This window comes from Pseudorasbora parva, chromosome 8 (assembly GCF_024679245.1).
Source record: "Pseudorasbora parva isolate DD20220531a chromosome 8, ASM2467924v1, whole genome shotgun sequence".
NCBI lineage: Eukaryota > Metazoa > Chordata > Actinopteri > Cypriniformes > Gobionidae > Pseudorasbora > Pseudorasbora parva.
In genome coordinates this window covers 21,015,675-21,038,839 of record NC_090179.1, presented here as the reverse complement: position 1 = coordinate 21,038,839, position 23,165 = coordinate 21,015,675, and the positions used below count along the sequence as shown (strand labels likewise).

Below are 23,165 nucleotides of genomic sequence, written 5' to 3'. Positions count from 1 at the left end.
TCAAGATGTTTGGTCTGGAAACTCACCATTGACAGGGCTCAATCCGAGGGGCGGGATAAACGGTTGTCTTTCAAACTCGTGATAGGATACGTGATTGGATAGCGCTACCACCAACCAGAGCAACCAAGGTGATGTGGAGCTAGATGACAGATTAAACATTCTCCGTATCCGGTCGGCAAAACTCAGAACACATCTTCCCTTTTTAAGAATGACTTCAGTGCCGTTCTTTGTTCTTTTCTCAGAGAAAAGCTTAACTCCAAGTCTTCCAGAGTCAGGGTCAAACCTGATTGGAAAGACCGCCGTTCGCCAGTTTCTGTGTTTACCAGAAGCATGCAAACGCAACTCGGCCGTCGTCATTATGGCCCCGCCCACCGACTCTATACACGATGTGATTGGCCCGACAAGAGTTTGGCGTTTACAGCTCAGATTTCATGTGACGTCACACAGTGGCGCGGCAACCATTTCTAGGACTGAATTCCAACATGCGTCTATCTGCTGTGCTGTGGGCTGTGACAACAGCAAATAAAATAAACATGGATTAACGTTTTACAATATCCACAAAAAACCTGAGCATCGTCAGAAATACTTTGCTCTTTTTCTGCTAACTTTTAACATGAAAACATAGGCTATGGATTCATGCCGAATGAGAGAGGGAGGTTAAGCACAGTTTAAGATTTGCCAGCTTTTTAATTCTGTTTTGCAATCTGGTCATCCGATATTCCGATTTCTGTGAATTTTAACAACAGGCCTAACGTTAGTCCATTTTATCCGGGTCATCTCATTTCTTTTCCCAAATCTTCACTTGTGTCGCACTCATTTTCGTAGGGAATTATAAATGTTTCTTCCTTTTGTTTGCTTAAGTCTATTATACCCGTTCACATCTTTTACTGTGGTAAAGTAGAAAAACATTGTCGGACGAAATTTTATTTAACACAGTTAAAACAACAGTGCTTGTTATTAGACTTGAGGCGCCTCAAGTTTATTAGAATAGCGCACTTCACACGCAGCGATTTTACTTTCGTTTTCTCTAGCAGTGCATAATCAAACATAGCCTAAATGTCTTGAACCTGTGGAAGATAAAATTCACTCTTACAACTTGCCTTACAACAAGTTTTGCTTTGCAACATCAGGAGAAAATTGTGTCTCACCTTCATCTTAAAGCGCAGACCGGCATGACACATCTTTGTTTAAATAATGCGATATTCTATGTGATACGATATTGCTATTAGTGTGTAAAATCTATTTAAATTATATTTTTAAAAATTTTTAAAAACTGAGAATGAAACCATTTGTGCTTCACATTCTTTCTGGGAAAAGAAAGCATTGCTACAACTTCTGAAAGTGACCAGCAGTGTTTTAGCAAACATTTATGTCACAAATCGTTCACGTTTCAGTCAGGCAGCGCGAGACTGCAAGTTATTGTTTTTCGCAAATTATTCTCTTTTTAACGTCAAGCAAGTCCCATAAGTAACAGTCGTGTGCCCAGTCTATTCTCTGCCATATGCGTCGACCTAACACCTACACTTTTCACAATGTTGAAGTAGCCTATTAAAATCATTCAGATATTGCGTGCCGTTGCGATATGCATATTGTGATATGTACATATGCGATATTTCGATAATTTCGATTTTCTTATATTCTTAAGATTACCATTATTTACTTATAATTATTTAAATGTTTTACAGGCTGTATGTGTTGTAACACTGACGGAAAATAAACACGCATGATTATGAAATGGATTTTTGAGCATTTATTATTTTAAAATGTAGGCTATATATATCTGGCATAGACTACAGAATTTAAAAGAGCATATAAGCATTAGTTATACTCTCAATTTAATTAACAGAGAAAATTATAGAAAAAGATTAGAGTGTGTCGCGTCACAAGACGCGCAACAGAGGGCATGTCTTGTTGTCTCTAATCTTTTTTTTTTCATATATATATATATATATATATATATATATATATATATATATATATATATATATATATATACATCACGGATTTAAAAGTTTGAGAGCTACATATGGCAACTTATCGGTACAATTTTTCTGTTCACTAAAATACCTTTACTCACCTGCTGAGTAATACAAATTTCAGCCCATCTCCACGTTGCTTTTACAACATTTCAAATCCCTTAGTTCTTGCCATCACCGAAAAGCCAAGCTAATGTTGATTCTTGATTTATTACAAGCTTGGTCACATTCTCTTTTTGCCAGCAGACTCTTCCTCTGTTCAGCTTTTTTAAAAACAGGTGATTACCCGGAGGTCTCAGATTTAGAGCACTCTATGTCAATCTTTCTCAGTCGTTGTGACAACTAATCTGTGCCACTCCCAGACCATACACTACACGTGTCAAAACAGCCAGTCAAAACGCGTCAAAAAACATCTTGATAGGTCTAAAATATAAACACTCATAATAGGCTTACCATAGTGAATCTGGTTCAGGAAAAAAAAAAAAAAAAAACCTTTCCAAAGCTGAAAATACATTTATAACTATACCTGGTGTTATATTTGGCAATAAACTAGAGAAAAATAATTAACACTGCTGCGAGAGTGTTTCTAATATAACGGCGGAGGGAGTGAAAGCAGTCATATCAGTCTTTTTCACAAGACCAAGCTCAATTTAAAATTGTAACATTGGTCTGAGGAGTCTGCTCTGTATTTTCTACTAGTGATGTCCGGTTCGCGAACGAATCGTTCTTTTTAACCGGATCTTTATAGTGAACCGGTCGAACCAGTTCACCAAATCGAACTGAATCGTTCTAAACGGTTCGCGTCTCAAATCAGGGCTGATCCCACAAGTTACTGTAGTTATTAACTTTCTGCCATCAGTGACAGTCTCTCAAACTAGAAATAAAACGAATATCTTGAAGTAGATGCTGTAACTCCAATCGTTAGCTGAAGTGAGACATGTTTTGCTGAGAGATCTGATGAACTCACGAGCAGCTGATACTGAGCATGCGCGTATAACCGAACGTACCGGTTGTCGGATCCTCGGATCAGCAGTACAGAATCAAAAACCGTTTCTGTCGGACACGTTCGATACTGAGAACCGATGAGCCGATGAGCTGCGCATGCGTGATATTTGTCCAGAGGAACGAAATGCAGGTTAAGTGTATTAAACTAATCACGTTTGGAAACATCATAACAAAGCTGTCACTATATTATTTTAAAGTTTTGGAAACAATGGATTGTAAAACGGTCAAATTAAACATTTATTTGTTTTTATCAATAATGCATGATATTTTCAGGAACAGCTTTTATCTTATTTAATTTCTAAGTCGATACAGATTTTAAAATACATGTAATCAAAACAGTAGGTTTGATATAGACTATTCAGCTTGCAGCAGTTCGCAGCTCAGCACCCTGTGCTCAGCACACAAACACACACACACACACTGATACAGCGGTTCTCGAGTCAGATCAACCGGTCGCAACGGATCACCGGTACAGAATCGAGAACCGTTTCTATCGGACACGTTCGATCTTTCGGACATGTTCGATTCTGAGAACCGGTGAGCTGAGATACTGAGCATGCGTGATAGCGTCGTAACCGAACTGTTTCTCTCGGACTGCTGATGCTGATAATACATGAGCCCGGGTGAACACTGAGGATTTGTGTAAGTAGGCCTATTATGTCAATGTAAGTTTATTTAATCCGTGTAAAACATCAGTGTTTGCAGTGACAGTGACAGTGACAGTCTCTCAAACTAGAAATAAAACTAATATCTTGAAGTAGATGTTGTAACAATCGATTCAGTTCGATTTGGTGAACTGTATTTAGTGCTGTTGCAAAACATAAATGAAAAAAATGTTTCCAATGTGATGATGATATCAATTATAATTATTACTATACTAAGTTTTGATTACAAATACTTTATATGGATGTGTTTGAATGTATTTTCATCCACCGGGATGATAGAAATGACGTCATTACGTAAAGACATAAAAGAACCGGTGATCCGGTTTTTATAACCGGATCATGGAAACGAACTGTCCGAAAGAACCGGTTCGCGGAAAAGAACCGAACTTCCCATCACTATTTTCTACTGGCACAAGGGGTGTAAAATCAACTGGCATTATTTGAATAACTCTGTACGCAATTGGATAGTCCTTCAACCAATCACCTACAAGAGGTGTGATCAACAGGCAACAACCCATCGTTTCTCTATCTGTAATTGTGTTAAACTCAACAATAGTGTGCCAGGTGGATAAGCCAGTCTGTGATTGGTTCCCGCAAAAGTGTAACAGAAGCAGTAAAATTAATGTGCAGGTTTCCAGACTAAGTTGTCAAACAAAATCAAATTGCCGGCAGATCAGGCTGGGTTTACCCAGTCTAACTTCCTAATCAATCTCTCTAAATTTCCCCCACTTTTAGAAAGTTGTGGAAAAACGATCATGTTTTTTTTCTTTTGCTATTAAAGAAAATGGAAATGCAAAAATTATCTTTGCTGTTGTCTCACATTCGCCAGTATACAAAAACTATGATGTGTTTCGCTTCTAGAGAACCCAGAAAATGTGAAAAGGCTCCATTGTTTTTGACCCAATTAAATTATATATTAAAAAACTATATAATAAACAATGATATAATATCATTATTTATTATAGCTTAAAAAAAATGTTAATTCCTTAATAACTTCCGTGCAATAAGCAGTTTTTTGTAAGTTGCGCTGCAGCTCCAATATAATTGGATTACCAGCACATCTGACATCCCTGTTACAAATATAAATGTCTTGTCTACACTGATTATTATGGAGCTAGAAATATGACTAAATGATCTGAATTTGAATTGTATAAATCTGAATTATTGACAAGTGTAATCTAACAAAATTGAATATTATGTTGCATTTTACATAGTTCTGAATTTGAATTTTTTAAAATGTTGAATATAGAACCTTTGAAATTGAACACATCTGAAATGTTTTTGTGTCGAAATTGTTTAGACATGTATTTTCAAACAGCAGATATTTTGTTCTGAATTAATCGACTGGAAATATTCAGTTTTTGAAAATACAGATTCAAGATTTCAGATGAAAAAGAAATTCAGATCATCAAATTCAATATTCTAAAATACAGATCATCAAATTCAATATTCTAAAATTCAGATCATCAAATTCAATATTCTAAAATTCAGATCATCAAATTCAATATTCTAAAATTCAGATCATCAAATTCAATATTCTAAAATTCAGATCGCAGAAATTCAGATCATACAGAAAGTAGGCCAGAGGTCATCAGGGAAGAGTAAAGGATGTCAGAAAAATCCAACGGAGCACCATATCTGATCATTTCATTTACTATTTGTAATGGAAGAAAGAGAAAAGATCAAACAACCCCTATAATTTTTTTTTGTTTATTTTAAATTAATGCACAGAAAAAGAGATTTCGGCTAGATTTCTCATTTTTCGTGTGGTTTACCGCACAATTAAATAAGGTTGGGTACTGATTAATATTTTATATTTCAGATAAACATTTTTTTCTGTGAAACGGGTTAAGTTGCACAGAAAAGTTGCCTGATCTAGGACCTGCCCAGTACAGTTTAAGAAGCGGTAGTCTTCTACTGCTATAAGACTACTATTTTGTTGAAGAGACCTGGGCTGAATCTGAAATCGCCCCCTATACCCTCAATACCTGCAAACAAGTTTCAAAATCCGGCCTATCAGGTAGAGTACAGAGTAAATTTTATGTACTGTACAGTGTATTGGGGGGATTTTTGGTGGTATAAATATATTGATTTTGTAGTAATATTCTCATCAGTGTTCTATCAGCTTTTACATAGGCCTAATTAAATCTGCATATTTGTGATATTTACCCCAGGGCGTTATGTCATTTTATAAAGGCCATTTTTTTTAAATCTTATTAAATGCATGCATTTCATGTTCAATTCTTACATTTGATTAATAAATGCAGTTATATTAGTAAGACACTAGGGCTTTTACCAATCAAATTAATTAATTTAAACTGCAAAAATAAAACAGCACTGAATAATGTTATGAGATTGATGTTCTAAATGTTTGAATATACAAATAAAAAAATGCAATGATACTTTTAAACATGAAACTAAACCGCCAATAGGTGGCAGCAAGTGATCGTCTTAATGAGTGAGTCATTGAGTCGTTCATTCAAATGATTCATTCAAAACGCTGATTCATTCAGTTCAAAACACCGCGCTGAGTGTTGTTCCTTTGGAACTATATTCGTTGGTGAAATCATAGTTGAAATAGAAAAAAAAAAGGTTTTTGAGTCTAAAATGTAAGTACCTAATAATGAATTATGCTACACAATTCACGATTGCAATGTAGCTATTTGAAATCGTTTAGATTGCTGCTCACTTGTTTTGATTTCTCCACGAATGTCTCACAAAGAGATAGGCAGCGCCAGCCTCAACGCGACTTTGTTACCAGAGATCCACTCCATTATCAGTCGTTGTTTACATTGAATATAATAATAAATAAATTATCTGGTTATTTTAATGTTTTATTTGTCCTGTCGGGAAAGTAAAACCCTCTTTGATTTGTCCCAGACAAAGATAATGTGGAGCCCTTACAGTTAGCCCTGTGTGTTCATTCATGATTTCTCTCGTGCTGTAAAGCGGAGGTGATTGGTTCATGTCATGAGCGCTGCCGTTTGTTTGAACCGAGGGCTACAGTGATCTGTGACTGTCACGCCATAGACTGTTAAAAAATAGGTCACGCATCATTAGAGCATTTCCCATTATTATTGTTAACAACTTCACCCCCCACCCCCAAAAGAAAACTCATTCATCTACATTCATTCACTTTTTCGAGTTAACTGTATTAGTGGACTAAAGTAGGGAATAGGGAGGGTTTATGGGGGCGATTTTTGGATTCAACCCTGGAGAACGACAGATGACGTCAAACGCTTAGATTTTCTTCACTAATCAGCGATTTGTAAATCACGCACGAAAAATGAGAAATCTAGCCGAAATCTCTTTTTCTGTGCATTAATCTAAAATAAACAAAAAAGTATAAAGGGGTTGTTTGATCTTTTCTCTTTCTTCCATTACAAATAGTAAATGAAATGATCAGATATGGTGCTCCGTTGGATTTTTCTGACATCCTTTACTCTTCCCTGATGACCTCTGGCCTACTTTCTGTAAGATCTGCATTTCTGCGATCTGAATTTTAGAACATTGAATTTGATGATCTGTATTTTAGAATATTGAATTTGATGATCTGAATTTTAGAATATTGAATTTGATGATCTGAATTTTAGAATATTGAATTTGATGATCTGAATTTTAGAATATTGAATTTGATGATCTGAATTTTAGAATATTGAATTTGATGATCTGTATTTTAGAATATTGAATTTGATGATCTGTATTTTAGAATATTGAATTTGATGATCTGAATTTCTTTTTCATCTGAAATCTTGAATCTGTATTTTCAAAAACTGAATATTTCCAGTCGATTAATTCAGAACAAAATATCTGCTGTTTGAAAATACATGTCTAAACAATTTCGACATAAAAACATTTCAGATGTGTTCAATTTCAAAGGTTCTATATTCAACATTTAAAAAAATTCAAATTCAGAACTATGTAAAATGCAACATAATATTCAGTTTTGTTAGATTACACTTGTCAATAATTCAGATTTATACAATTCAAATTCAGATCATTTTGTCATATTTCTAGCTCCATAGATAATTAAATATTGTTATGTATAATAATGTATACTAATGTATTTCATGTATATTAAATAATTAAAATATAATAAAATTATCTGTTACTTTTGTTTTGTTTTTTTACAGAAAATATCTGATTTAAATGTTCCAATCAAAGTCACTGTGACAGAGGTGAATGTGTGTCAAGGGAAAAATCTGTGGCAAGTTATTGGGAAAACATTAGCACGTGGAGTACTGCTATACTGTGACTCAGATGTTAATAGAATTATGTGTTGATAAGTACGGATCATGTCCATCCAGAAGGGAAATAAACTATAAACAGGACTGACCTGTCCTGTGAGGAAGACCAGTATGTCTCCAGGCGGCTGAGTGACATGGATCTGTAGCACTGACACCACACATGCTTCAAGATAGTCGGCCTCAGGAGCCTAACATGAAAAACAATTGATATTAAGAGTGCAATGTACAAATTAAGGCAAAAATAGATAGAAAAATTACTAAACTGGATTTTTACACCAGCTCCAATAATGATATTACTGATATTACAGTTCTATTCAATACAGTCTAAATAAATTAATAATAAAACATACATGTAAAATCAATCATTATAAATGCTAAAATTGAATTTATAAATGACATCCTTTTAATGCACAGTATGAAAAATTTATATTTATTTTGATACTAACTACAAATTTACTTCTAAGAAAGAGTGAATTTATTTAATAAAAATATAGTACAAACAGTAATATTGTGAAGTTTTAAATGTAATTTAGAAATCCAATTTCAATTCCAAAAATTTTGTAAAAATCAAGAATCTGTGATTTGTTCATTCTTTTTTTTTTTTTTTTTTTAACTGACAAAGGTACAAAGAAAAGTTTGTTTCACTGACAAACTTTAGTGCATTTTGTAAATATATACAAATTTTGCTTTTGATGGCTGCAACACACCCCTCAAAAAATAAGAGCAGAGGCATATTTACCACTCTCACACATGACCTTTCCTTTTAATTATTTGGTAATTGAGGATGCTAATTGTTGCTAGCCTGATGTGGTCATACTCAATTCTAGTCAGAATATGAGTCTGATACTGCTCCATTGGGTTTTGATTATGGGGCGTATTTCAACCGAACCAGGAAAGACATCAATTGGATAGATCAACAACCAATCAGAGCAACAGACTACAAGCTACAGATGCGAAAGACATCTTTCCCATCGACAAATGCCTTGATCGTGGTCCTCTGTTCCTCTTTTAAAATGAATGCGCTGTCGATATCTTCTATAACAGCCGCGATGGCGGAATCTACACATCTCAGTTCTTCATCTTCAACAACAGCTATCAGTGTTGTAAACAAATTCAACCCAAGTGCTCTTTGATGATGTGGCTGGTTACATTTCTGGTGATAATCTGTCAATCATCGGCCTGACAATGAGATTGGTCCGAACAGTTTCTGTTCGGGCATAATAACACCTCTACGGATCGAGTCCAGACCGAACTTCCTGACCTAAACGTTTTGTGGGCGGGGCTAACTTTGGCTGGCATCCAGGCTAAATTGTTGCAGTTTCTCAAGTGAAATTACTGCTTAACCTCATCTGATACACGACAGCTGCTCAGCAGTCCATAGTTGTCATTGTCTGATTCTCCTTTTCATGATGTGCCATACATTTTCAGTAAGAGGCAGATCTGGACTGCAGACAGGCAGTCAAGCGCATCTCATCTACAGTGTAGTGTGTCTAGAAAATGTGCAGAATGAGGCTTGGCAATGTCTTGCTTCACAGGAAAGATGTCATCTTGATGGCAGTATATGTCTCTGTACAATCCCAATTTACACCTCCACGTCAGTGGTACCTTCACACCAATACTGTTTGCAACGATTCGCCCCCACCATGACAGATGTTTGCTTTGGCACCTGTCACTGTCTGGTATTTCTCTTTCGTCTTTGGGACTGAGAACTTGATGTCAGTTTTTTCCAAAAACAAGCTGAAACATGGACTCATCAAGGCACAGCACAGATTTCCACTGTGTTTTGGATCATCTGAGATGTTCTCAGGTCCGGAGAACTCTGCAGCTTCTTTGCATTGAACAGATGTATAGCTTTCTCCTTGCGTAACAGAGACTGAAGTTGCATTTCCTGATGCAGCTGCAGACTGAGAAAGGGTTTCCAAAGGTCTCCCGAGTCCATGATGTGGCTTTATTTAACAGACCAGCACAACGGTTTCTCATGTAACGCCGTCTGAGAGCTCGAAGGTGACGCACATTCACTAGAGGTGTCCTGCCTTGCCCTACATGGACTAAGATTTCTCTGGATTCCCTGAATCATTTCACAGTATTATGTATGGTAGATGGTGAAAAATCTAAATAATTAAATATCTTGCATTAAGAATGTGATTTTTGAATTGTTTGACAATTCTGTCATGAAATGTGGCACAAAGTAGTGAGCCATGACCCATCTTTGCTTGCAAAGAAGTCTTTGGCGATGGAACTATTACACCCAAACACAATACCCTCACGTTTAAAAAAACGTTTAACTCAGATATTCTATAATCTTTTCACTTTCATTTTGCCTCTGTCCAAACTACTTTGGAGTGTGTTGCAGCCACATCAAAATTAACATTTGATTAAATTTACAAAATACACTGGTCAGTGAAAACATTGCAAAAGCATTTTTTTTTGTACTTTTGTCAGTTGAATTTTTTTTTTGGAGAATTAACATATCACAGATTTTTGATTTTATTACATTTTACAAAATGTCCCAACTTTTCTGGCATTCAGGCTTGTATTTCTGTGATGGCAAAGCTGGATTTTCAGCATCATTACTCCAGTCTTTAGTGTCACTTGATCTTTCAGAAATCATTCTAACATGCTGACTTGCTGCTCACTTATTGTACAGTATATAGCTCATTACACATCATCTAGTTCAGCAAGAACAGAAAACACAGCACCTTGTATTAAAACACAAATTCTTTAATCATGGTCCATTACCTTTGTGTAGAAGATGTCCACAGGGAACCTGCGGCCTGGAATCCTAAATACAGGCGCGTCGTCAAAGAAGCTGGAGAAACGCTCTGTGTCCAGAGTGGCACTGGCCACCAGAACCTTCAGATCCGGGCGGAAACGAGCAATGTCTTTGATTAGACCGAAGAGGATGTCTGTGTGTAACGTTCGCTCGTGGGCCTCATCTATAATGATCACACTGATTACAGAGAAAGACAACCAATCAGAACAGAGAATGCCACAGTGAAAAGCAAGTCAGAAATATTAATTCTGTATATTTTTACCTGTAGCTGGCGAGGTCAGGCTCTGTAAGAAACTCTCTGAGCAACATGCCATCAGTCATGTACTTCAAGATGGTCCTCTCTGATGTACAGTCCTCAAAACGGATGCTGTAGCCCACCTGTGAACGTAAGACAACGTTGCCGAAATTTAAAAAATTGCCAAAATTAAAAACATAGTACTCAATTTTACAAAAACTTGAATTTAAATGATTTACTACACAAACAAAAGCAAGTCTGCAGGCTCGTCATTTATAACACATTATAAGACATTTAATAGGCAGATGGATTATGACCTCATTTCCTAGTTTGACATTCATTTCCTGCGCGACTCTAGCTGCTACAGACATGGCCGCCACTCTTCGAGGTTGAGTGCAGCCAATCTTCATTCCTCCTTCAGTGTAACCCTGCAAGAGAAAAGATTAAGAAATAACATTTTAATGCCTTAAAGAGATAGTTCACCCAAAAATGAAAATTCTGTAAATTTACTCTGCCTCATGTCGTTCCAAACCCAAACTTTCTTCCATCTTCAGAACACAAAAGATAATTTTTTATGAAATCTGAGAGATTTCTGTCCATCCATTAAAAGTAAAAAACTCTGATGTTTCAAAACATTCATAGAGATCATTTACCAAAACCGTTAACACTTTACAATTAGGTTGTATTAGTTAACATTAGTTAATGCATTAGTTAGCATGAACAATGCCTCTGTACAGCATGTAACCTTAACTCACACATATATTAATTCATTTCATTCACATTAACAGCACAATTAGTTAATATTTGTTAATGCATTAGTTAACATGAAATAATCATAAATAATGCCTGTAGCTTTACTGTTTTTGTAAGGGTTACTGTAGTCAACTGCTATGTAAACTAATGTAAATATGTACAGCAAGTACAGTACATACTGTACATATTGACATTAGTTTATGTAGCAGTTGACACACACTAAGGATGAACATTTCTAACTCACCATCTTAATCTAAAGGTAAAAATACTTTTGTATACCGTATCAATATTATTTAATTAATATTAAGCATTTATTATTTACTGCTTTGTAATGAACCTACAAAAACAGATCAGTTAATCAAAAACCAAATTAATATACGCTTTGTTAATGATAAGTCATGTTAATAAAAGTCAACTGTGAGTTAAGATTAACTAATGCTGAACGGAGATGTTGTTCATTGCTAGGTCATGTTATATTCTCATATGAAACATAGACATGCACACATGGACCTCCATTGGATCCACACAAACCTGAACTTAAAAGCTATTTGCAAATGAACACGTTATAATCAGCACGTACATGTTCCAGGAGATACTGAGGGATCTGGGTGGTCTTGCCGGATCCAGTTTCACCCTCTATGACCAAGATCTGGTGGTCTTTGATGGCAGCTAGAAGGTCTTCTCTGTAAGGAAAGATGGGCAGGCTGCGTCTCACTTCCTGGATGGACTGCTTCTCTTTCTCAGCTTGTGACAGCTCAGGTTCAGTTTCCTGCCATTCAAAAACAGGAAAATACAAGATTGTAAATACTTTTTGTATAAAATACATACAGAAATAGAGCTGTGGAATATAAATGTTAACGGGGAATCAACATTACATTAGATCTGGTGTAACATTACATTAGATCTGTGCATTAGGTCTTAATATAATATTTATAGTGTCATTAATGTTAATCAAACAATAATAGAAAAAAGGGGGGAAATCACTCAATGGTCTTGACTGAACAACTTTAAATATCTGTAATAATAATCAATTTATTTAAAATGAATACACTAAAGATAATGCAGTGACTATTTTTATACTTTATTATTCAATTTCTGTATTTCTTACTTGAATGCTTCTGTAAAATGAAACTGTATGTGTTCTACTGTTTGTTATTTGCATATTTGTTCTTATTTTTATTAACAAAGATGAAAAACTATATTGTGATTATTAATATGATAATTATATTAAAGAATTGGAGGAAAAGATGCAACAATTTGTTATCAAAAGACAAGTGAGGATTCACACCTTTATATAGAAATATAATGAATACACAGTAACTCATTTTAGAGTGATGTCAACCTTCTCTGATAGCGTTCCTTTCATGGTAATGGCTGTGCTGACGAAGTTGATCATCTCCTCTTCCTCTAAAATGAGCTGATACTTCTCCTGCTCCTCTTTTATCCGGCGTTCTCGCTCTTCTCTGGCCCCAAACTGCAGGGTGGCAGTGGCCACTCTCGCCTCCTCCCAGCGGCCCTGCTCCCCGCCTCCCTCTCTGGGAGTCTCCTCAAACTCCAGCTCCATGTCTTTCTGAGGAATGGACTGAAAGGAATGGAAAAATAGGGAAAGAGAAAAACAATACAATTATTAATTATTTAAAGTTACATATGTAAAATAAATATCCAACAAAAGCAACTTTATTTGTAATATACAATTTACGGTTAAAGAGTTTGAGGGGAAGTCTTTTGTCCTCACCAAGGCTATTTTTTTAAATTAAATACACAGTAAAACATAAATGTTGTGAAATATTATTACAATTTAAAATATGTTTTATGTTAATATATTTTAAAATGTAATTTATTCCTGTGATGTCAAAGCTGAATTTTCAGCATCATTACTCCAGTCTTCAGTGTTGCATGATCCGTCAGAAATCATTCATATGATGATTTCCGGCTCAAGAAGCATTTCTTGTGTTTTATCAATGTTAAAAATAGTTTGATTTGCTTTTAACAAATAGAACATTCATTAGAAATAGAAATACATTTAATGCATATTTGATGAATAAAAGTTAATTAAAAAGTAATTAATTATTAAATATTTCAGCATTGCCATTTTTAATTAAAATGTCAATGCCCCTATAGCTCATTTCTTAGACCTACCTTGTTTCTTTTCTCTTCTGGCATGTAGTATCTGTTCTTTCTCTCCTCTTTTTCTTTAGCTCCTGCTTTCTTGTAGTCTCGGGCCAGGTCTCTGATCTGCCGCTTGTAATCTAGCTCTTTCCTCTCCTTATCAGTGAGTTTCTGAGTGGAGAAGAGGTATTCCTCGTCCGCAATTTCAGCCTCGAGGTCTTCCAGCTTCTCCTGTTCTCTTTTGGTCAGATACTGCCGACGTGACTGTTTCCTTAACTCTGGAAGCTGAAGTCAACAAGAGACAGCGTTGAATGTCAACAGATTTCAATCACAGCTGTCTCATACGGATTACCAGAAACTGGAATGTTGTATTAAAAGGGATATGGCCATTTTCTCACCATTTTCCTTTGATCCTCTTCAGCCATTTTGAGCCTTTTCTGAGCTTCCTCATAAGCCTGAGATGATGATAACAGAAAGCACAGATCATCAGCCTCATATTTTACCATACCATACAGAGATCCATCAATGAAAAACTAGCAGACTTTATTTTGTTGGAGTAAGGATGCATTACCTTTTTGTCATTTCTTTCAAGTACGTGTCTTGTCTTGTCTTTGTCTTTCTGTTTCACTCGTTCAGCAAATGCGTCCCTCTCCTCCAGATCTTGAATTCTTTCTCTCTCTTCCCGCTCCCATTCTTCCTCCTCCTCTTCTTTAGCAGCTTTTCTTGGCTCATCCATAGCCTTGGTGCTGAAAAAGGCAAAAATCAAAACAAGAGGAATAAGCACGTTTGAAGCCTTTAATTGAAAATGTTAGTTTTTATGATTTTGTGCAAGCAAGAAAGTGCTAGCTGGTTTATTGAAATGTTTTAGATTTAAAGATGGGAGTCCATCACATAATTAGGGTTGCCACCTGTCCCGGTTTTACCGGGATTGTCCTTCTTTTTAATAACCTGTCCCGGGAAAATTATCCACTCTCCTGGGACACTGAATGTCACGGTTTTCAAAAGGCTACGTGATTATGTATGTTCAATTTACTATTTCTTCACTTGAAATAGCCTATGCATTATGCACAGAGTGATCGGTGTCTCTCATAGGGTGTCTCTTGTGTGTAGAATGCGCTATAATTGGCGCCGGGAACAGGCCGGGTGTGTCGTATGACGTGACATAGGCTACGTCATCTAGCGTATCTGTCTTGGCAGCTAGCCAGTTACTACAGGCGGCAAATTGAAGCAGTGAAGAAGATTGTACGTCGTGAACATTGTTTGTTGTTAGTGTTAACATGGGTGGCGAGACAGAGGACGAAGATGACAATATGTCAACAAAGACTGACAGGCCAGTAAAAAAGAAAATGAAACGTTTGAAGAACTTTAATAATGACTGGATGAAAAATGACAAATACTCCACATGGCTAAAGCAAACACCAGGTGATCCACTATATGCTCCTTGCTCCGTATGCTCAGTTAAAATTCTGGTTAAACATGAAGGCAAAACTGCTTTGGAATAGGGTTGTTCGATTCCAGGTTTTTTGGAGTCGACTCCGATTCCCGACTCCCACTGTGGGAGTCTATGGAATCGACTCCGTTTACTTTACATCAATACAGGGTTAGAAATCAGACAAAATTGCTGTTGTTACACACTTAAAATATTTCCCCCAAATGCAAAGTTCTAAAATCCTCTCATTAAAACTGCACACTTTTAGCGTGGCCATCCAAATTAGTCCAATTTAGCGATGACTTTCATGGCTATAAACATTTCTCTATCTATTACATAACTTAGGAAAAGTCACGAAAAAATATGTTGTCGAGTGATGGCGCTAAACGCACATGATTATCTTAAAAGGTGAGTTAAAGATACTATACATAAAATAATGCACACTATTGATGCGTTTCTTCTTGATTTTTTATGATTTATGGTTAGTTTAATAAACACATGGTTATCATGGGAAACCATATCTAGATTTATTGCAATAATATATAGCCTACTATCAATTAAACTAAAGCTAGCATGGAGGAAGCCTATAATTACAAACTAAAGTCGCTGTGATTGTTTTTTATTTCTAAAGTTAAGCACTCAAATAAATGTGTGACAGTTTCTGCGACAGCTCTCTGACGCGGTGTACACGACGTCAGTGTATTACCTCACGGCTCGCTTCATTTTACCTCGCTGCATTTTAGATGAGAGATTCAGTGAAATTCAGTGAAAAAGAGCGATTTCGGACACAGCAACAGAGTCGACACCGAGAGTCGATTCCAGTACTGGAGTCGACCCCGACTCTGGGACTATTCAGAGTCGAGGAATCTACTCTTTTGGAGTCGACTCCCCATCACTACTTTGGATGATCATGCTAAAATGAAGAAACATCAGAGTCGCGTTCAAGTAACCAGACAAAAAAATGGGTCTAATGGACATTTTCCCTTGTGAGCAAAGCGGTTGGTCAGGTCATCGATATGTCCAGGTTTTTTATCAGACATAGGTGGCAACCCTACACATAATGGATCATATTTAGGGGTCTTTGGCATCTAAAAGATTGAAATCTGGTTTTTGAGTATCAAAATCACCTTTTTTTCCTCTCCTCTTCACTGGACGATGGACTTTCCTCTCGTTTCTGCCTGAGGTTTTTCCTCTTCTTTCCTTTCTCCCGGTCTTTGCTTTTCTTCTCTTTTCCTCTTTCTTTAGCTGTCTCTCCTTCACTCTCACTGTCCTCCAGAAGAGTGTAAGTTCTGTTCTTTCTCTCCATTTCCATGACTTGTCGTTCTATCGCTCGGGCAGGTTTTTCTGCCACATGTTTTTTCGGAGCCTGAAATGGATAGATATGTAGAGTAAATGTATGTCTTAGTTTAGGAATTCCATTAAACATACTGTCTGATTTTGAAAACATACTTTGTTGTACAGCTCATGTGCAAACGCTGTGATTCTTTGATCAATGTCAATGGTTCCAGTTTGCTCAAGCCGAGCCACAAAGTCCTGAGGTCCAGAAGACTTCCGCACCAGACCGATCATGAACTGAGCCACATATCTGTCACTCAAACCTAGGATGTCATGGAGCTGGTCACTAACCCACTGTTCCAGATTGGCCATTGTGACTGGACACAAAAACATAACACATTTTATACTATTCTTACTGAGTCAACATGTAATTCAACATAATATAAAATTAATCACAATACATCCATCCATCACTGTGCAATAAAAGAATTGTGCTCACATCCAATTAAAACTTTTACAGGTAAGTTACCAGATTCAAGAAAGCATAAATCGAAGTAAACAAACATCTGCACACTGCTGTTGCTGCTCCCAAAGATTTATTTAAAAAGACAACGTTTCGACCCAAAGGTCTGCCATTATGAGGCGGTGTCTTTTTTAAATAACATTAAATCTTTAGGAGCAGCAACATCAGAGGGCAAATATTTACTAACGTTAGATAACTGCAATATCCGCAAATTAATAAAACTGAGAAAATCTAAACACTGCTTTACGTTCACAACTGTAACTGTTATGTTCAATATTTGAAAACTAAGCAGTAAAGCCTTATTTCAAATGAAATTATGATCAAAAGAACAATTTGGAGCAAGAGACTGAGATTGTTTTATTCCGATGTTGATCGTGGAAATGAACAGCAAGTCAACAACACTAGACTAGATATTTTTTAATTTATTGACTAACGTTAGTACTTTTGAAGATCTGTACCCATGAAATCAAACGCACCATGAACATGCAGTAACGTTATTCTGTTTCAAGCACATACACAATAACAAACACGACTGCGTCACAATTAACAAGAAATATTACACTTACGTTAGTAGTGCCTGCCCTCCACACGCTTTAGTTTATGAAAAACAAACGTTAACGCAACGATACTTCCGGGTCATTGTATTCTAAACGCGACTTGTCAAAATAAAGGTCTGAGTTAAACGTTCAAAAGGCCATAGACATAAAATAAAATAAGCGAGTGGAAAGGTAATTGGCGTGAAATAGGTCGGGTCAAACGATGTAGTAGTTATTGCTACTGGCCTGGTATGATGATAACAGATCAGAGTATTTTTTGTGAAAAGTACATTTTCGCCGGCGAAAACTGATGGCGTGGTCACGTGGTACCGGTTAGTTTTCTCAACATAAATCGGAGGTTTTATTTGTGATTATTCTACAAGGCATGTTTAAAAAATGTATAGATGTTTATGTGTGTTTATTTAAATTACCAAATGCTTGTATACAATAGTTTTAAACTGTTTCTACCGAGTCCTGAGATATTAATCCTGTATTGACAAAACCAGAACCATAGAAAAACACGTGTATACTTCATGTCAAAATACAAGTCCAGCGTGAAGCTCAAAGAGAACCAGATGTGTTCTGCTTATGGTGAACCTGTTAATATCGTTAACACGGATAACCCTAACACGTGCACTTTTTATTATTTAGACCATAATATAACATGTAAATAAACTTTGCTTCATTTTATGCAAATTTTAAAGAATGTTCAAATGTGAAATATTTAAATATTTTTAAACAACATGTACGAGTCTAACCAATGACGAGTAGCTTTAAGTAGTAGATGCAGTGCTCAGCAAAGTTTGTTCAGCAAAAAAAGCTGAAGTTCTAGACACTCTTGTATCTCATTCGATAGCATTCAAGAAAAAAGAGGTAAATGTGTAAACAATGTGAAATATTCTCTTATAACAATATGAAATGTTTGCGTGTTGCTTTCATTTCTTCCGATAAACTGATGAGACAGAGGAAGCGGTCTATGAAAGCATCACTTCACCTCTGACAAACCATCACAAGCGGAACAACGATACCATAAACGTCTAAGATATAGGCTTACATCTCTGGCGTCTCATATAACACTCTTTAAAAATACAATTGCCGAAATTCTATTTGATTTCAGTTTAGTGATTGTTTTAAGACATTGTTGAAGAAGTACATCTATGGGGGGATTGATAAGTGATGGCTGCACACCATGTGTTATTATATGTGCTGTATTACTGTTTTCCGTCGTGGGATACAGACCAGTAATTATTGTTCACGGGATATTTGATGGACCCAAACAGTTCGAGATGTTGGCGAGATTTATCAGTCAGGTAAGATCTATCTATATATCGATCCACCCATTCATCCATCCATCCCAAATTTACCCATTCAAAATGTTATGCAAGTTTTATGTTATTTAAATTAAATCTGTAAAAGATTTGTACACACACACACACACACACACACACACACACACACACCCACACACATATATGTTATGTAAGTTGTATGTATTTTTATATATATATATATATATATATATATATATATATATATATATATATATATATATATATATATATATATATATATATTTGTTAATAATATATATATAAAACAAATACATACATACATACATATATATATATATATATAACAAATACATATATATATATATATATACATACAACTTACATAACATATGTGTGTGTGTGTGTGTGTGTGTGTGTGTGTGTGTGTGTGTGTGTGTGTGTGTGTGTGTGTGTGTGTGTGTGTGTGTGTGTGTGTGTGTGTGTGTGTGTGTGTACAAATCTTTTACAGATTTAATTTAAATGACATAAAACTTGCATAACATTTTGAATGGGTAAATTCAAAATTTAGGTAAAATGGGTAAAAAATATATATACAACTTACATAACATTTTTGATGTACATTTTTGGTCAAAAGTGTGTTTTAAAAATGCAGAAAAAAACACCTGCCTTATTAAAACCACAATCTAAGATCTGAGTTGCATAAGCATTTTTTAAGTTGTTTCACATCACCACATTTGGCACATAGTTCTCCTTTTTTATCTAGGATGAAACTTACCAACTTCTCTTTTCACTTTTTAGTCTCATCCAGGTACCAATGTGACCACGCTAGCCCTGTATGACTACATTGCCAGTATGAAACCAATGTGGCAACAGGTAGATGACTTCAAGGAGGCCATCAGACCCATCATGAAGAGCGCTGAAGATGGTGTCCATCTCATATGCTTCTCACAAGGTCATCTAAACTCATAACTCTAATCACATGATGTTTGTTATACCACTCACCAAGGCTGCATTTATTTGCAGTACATTTTTAATTTAAAAATCTTTACTGTCACTTTTGATCAATTCAATGTATCCTCGCTGAACAAAAGTATTAATTTCTTTAAAAAATTGTATCTTACTAGCCCCAAACTTTTGAATGGTAGTGTAATCTTGACTCTTGTAATTTAACTCTCATTTTTTCAGGTGGTTTGATATGTCGAGGAGTTCTTGCTACCCTTCCTGAACACAATGTTCACTCTCTGATAGTCCTGTCTTCGCCACTAGCCGGCCAGTATGGAGGTCAGTCCAATCCTCCCTAAATTACTCACCACAACATCTCTTTTTCTCTACAGAAACGATATACACATTAAAAAAGTTCTTTATCCATGCTTTTACAGATTCATGTTATTTGAAATACTTTTTACCTAAATTTATCAAGTCAAGACTGTACCATTTTTGTTACACTACATGTGGACAAAAAATATCTATCTGCAACTACTGGAATGGTAAGCAGATGTGTCACTTTCACAAAAGAATTTGTTCACTGTTCTGCATTTCATTTGATTTACAGCGCATCTTATCCTTCGTCTTTTTTTCTCTGCAGATCCACACCAAAGAGAGAGATTCTTAAAGAGCAGCAACTTTCTGGCTCCACTGAATGGAGAGATAGAGCATGCACACTCAACAGGTCATTTAAGATTACATGACTTCTGGTCACCTGTGTTTATGTGCAGCTGAGATAGATTTTTGTGCATTTTCAGTTCAGTGGCTCTGAGTCATGTTGTATTGTATGCGTCTGTTCCCTCGCAGCGTGGCGAGACAGCTTCTTGCGCATAGAGACGCTGGTGCTGATCGGCGGACCAGATGACGGCGTTATTACACCATGGGAGTCAAGGTCTCTGCATCAGTTGGTTTAGTTTTATTATTATTTGAATGAGCTTTTATTTTTTATTATAAATTATATAATTATATATTATATTTATACAATTATACTTATTGATCATATTTTATACAGTGTAGAAAAGTTTTTAATAATTTAGTTAACAATAATAACCTTGCTCTGCATTTTTTTTATCATGATATTGAGCTTCTAAGGTTTATCAGAGTTTGACATGCCTTACATGCAGCTAAATACTAAATCTGTGGCAGTTCAGTCAACCGGAATGAATTTGAGAAATATTTAGATTGACGTTTGAACTTTAAAAGGTCTTATAGGATTATGTGTTCCCTTATTATAGCAAGTTTGCCATCTCTTAAATTGAGGTCTCGAATAATACTAGTTTCATATCTTTTACTGTTAATCTCTTTTTTTCCCTACAGTATTTTCGGCTTTTATGACAGTAATGAAACTGTGGTTGAGATGGAAAAGCAGGATGTGAGTGGAAGCGTTTTTATTGTGGTCATTTTCAAGGCATGGTTTTTATTTGCTGGTTTAGTTATCCTAACCATTTTTCACTCTCCCCAGTGGTATCTAAGCGATGCTTTTGGCCTGAAAACATTAAACTCAAAAGGAGCCGTGGTCAAGTGTGTCGTCCCTGGTGTTAAACATACATCCTGGCATTCAAACCTCACAGTCTACCAGAATTGCATAGACAAGTGGCTCACCTAATCTACAGAGACGGAAAGAAAGAAACTGATGTTCTCACATGCATATGCACAATCCTATAAAAGTAATCATGTCTTGTGCCAAATCAAGATTATGACTCTTATTAATTACCTAAGATATTTTCTTTGCTATAACAGAATGTGATCATTTATTATCTGTCACAATTAATGATTTTCTGCAGTAGTTGTCTAGCCATTTTCTATTTATGTAAAAATCAGTTTGTATATTATGAGCAGGTGATTTTGTCCTTTTTCAAATTCAATTTATATAGATAATACAGGTCTAATTTAGTTTTAATGATAAATAAATCGTTGTAAAAAATGTCATTGTAATAAAAAAATAATGATTGCAAGATGTGTGTTTAAATATATACACACACACACACACACACAGGTCCTTCTCAAAAAATTAGCATATTGTGATAAAGTTCATTATTTTCCATAATGTAATGATAAAAATTAAACTTTCATATATTTTAGATTCATTGCACACCAATTGAAATATTTCAGGTCTTTTATTGTTTTAATACTGATGATTTTGGCATACAGCTCATGAAAACCCAAAATTCCTAGCTCAAAAAATTAGCATACAGTATTTCATCCGACCAATAAAAGAAAAGTTTTTAATACAAAAAAAGTCAACCTTCAAATAATTATGTTCAGTTATGCACTCAATACTTGGTCGGGACTCCTTTTGCAGAAATGACTGCTTCAATGCGGCGTGGCATGGAGGCGATCAGCCTGTGGCACTGCTGAGGTGTTATGGAGGCCCAGGATGCTTCGATAGCGGCCTTAAGCTCATCCAGAGTGTTGGCTCTTGAGTCTCTCAACTTTCTCTTCACAATATCCCACAGATTCTCTATGGGGTTCAGGTCAGGAGAGTTGGCAGGCCAATTGAGCACAGTAATACCATGGTCAGTAAACCATTTACCAGTGGTTTTGGCACTGTGAGCAGGTGCCAGGTCGTGCTGAAAAACGAAATCTTCATCTCCATAAAGCTTTTCAGCAGATGGAAGCATGAAGTGCTCCAAAATCTCCTGATAGCTAGCTGCATTGACCCTGCCCTTGATAAAACACAGTGGACCAACACCAGCAGCTGACATCACCCCAGACCATCACTGACTGTGGGTACTTGACACTGGACTTCAGGCATTTTGGCATTTCCTTCTCCCCAGTCTTCCTCCAGACTCTGGCACCTTGATTTCCGAATGACATGCAAAATTTGAGCAACAGTCCAGTGCTGCTTCTCTGTTGCCCAGGTCAGGCGCTTCTGCCGCTGTTTCTGGTTCAAAAGTGGCTTGACCTGGGGAATGCGGCACCTGTAGCCCATTTCCTGCACACGCCTGTGCACGGTGGCTCTGGATGTTTCTACTCCAGACTCAGTCCACTGCTTCCACAGGTCCCCCAAGGTCTGGAATCGGTCCTTCTCCACAATCTTCCTCAGGGTCCGGTCACCTCTTCTCGTTGTGCAGCGTTTTTTGCCACACTTTTTCCTTCCCACAGACTTCCCACTGAGGTGCCTTGATACAGCACTCTGGGAACAGCCTATATCGTTTAAGAAATTTATTTCTGTGTCTTACCCTCTCGCTTGAGGGTGTCAATGATGGCCTTCTGGACAGGGTGGGGTCGGCAGTCTTACCCATGATTGCGGTTTTGAGTAATGAACCAGGCTGGGAGTTTTTAAAAGCCTCAGGAATCTTTTGCAGGTGTTTAAAGTTAATTAGTTGATTCAGATGATTAGGTTAATAGCTTGTTTAGAGA

General features: G+C 36.3%; 2 protein-coding genes across 2 annotated transcripts in view; one reads left to right on the top strand and one right to left on the bottom strand.

Annotated features, from left to right (window-relative positions):
- dhx16 (DEAH (Asp-Glu-Ala-His) box polypeptide 16) overlaps positions 1 to 17,635 on the bottom strand; it is a 32,794-nt gene extending 15,159 nt beyond the window's left edge. Inside the window, exons 1-12 of the mRNA XM_067450349.1 lie at positions 17,557 to 17,635; positions 16,642 to 16,844; positions 16,320 to 16,558; positions 14,335 to 14,509; positions 14,162 to 14,218; positions 13,794 to 14,048; positions 12,997 to 13,236; positions 12,235 to 12,423; positions 11,219 to 11,329; positions 10,929 to 11,044; positions 10,633 to 10,843; positions 7,983 to 8,081 (exon numbers count right to left, since the gene is read on the bottom strand). Coding sequence (XP_067306450.1) covers positions 7,983 to 8,081; positions 10,633 to 10,843; positions 10,929 to 11,044; positions 11,219 to 11,329; positions 12,235 to 12,423; positions 12,997 to 13,236; positions 13,794 to 14,048; positions 14,162 to 14,218; positions 14,335 to 14,509; positions 16,320 to 16,558; positions 16,642 to 16,839 — 1,890 coding nt within the window. The 5' untranslated portion in view covers positions 16,840 to 16,844; positions 17,557 to 17,635. The remainder of the gene's footprint in view (positions 1 to 7,982; positions 8,082 to 10,632; positions 10,844 to 10,928; positions 11,045 to 11,218; positions 11,330 to 12,234; positions 12,424 to 12,996; positions 13,237 to 13,793; positions 14,049 to 14,161; positions 14,219 to 14,334; positions 14,510 to 16,319; positions 16,559 to 16,641; positions 16,845 to 17,556) is intronic.
- An 873-nt stretch (positions 17,636 to 18,508) lies between these two features.
- Positions 18,509 to 21,680, top strand: ppt2a.2 (palmitoyl-protein thioesterase 2a, tandem duplicate 2). The gene is given in 9 exon segments (XM_067451659.1): positions 18,509 to 18,742; positions 18,745 to 18,836; positions 19,617 to 19,770; positions 20,004 to 20,099; positions 20,198 to 20,305; positions 20,404 to 20,487; positions 20,610 to 20,694; positions 21,120 to 21,174; positions 21,265 to 21,680. Coding segments are annotated over 9 exon segments (858 nt in total). The 5' UTR covers positions 18,509 to 18,702; the 3' UTR covers positions 21,409 to 21,680.
- Positions 21,681 to 23,165: the final 1,485 nt, after the last annotated feature.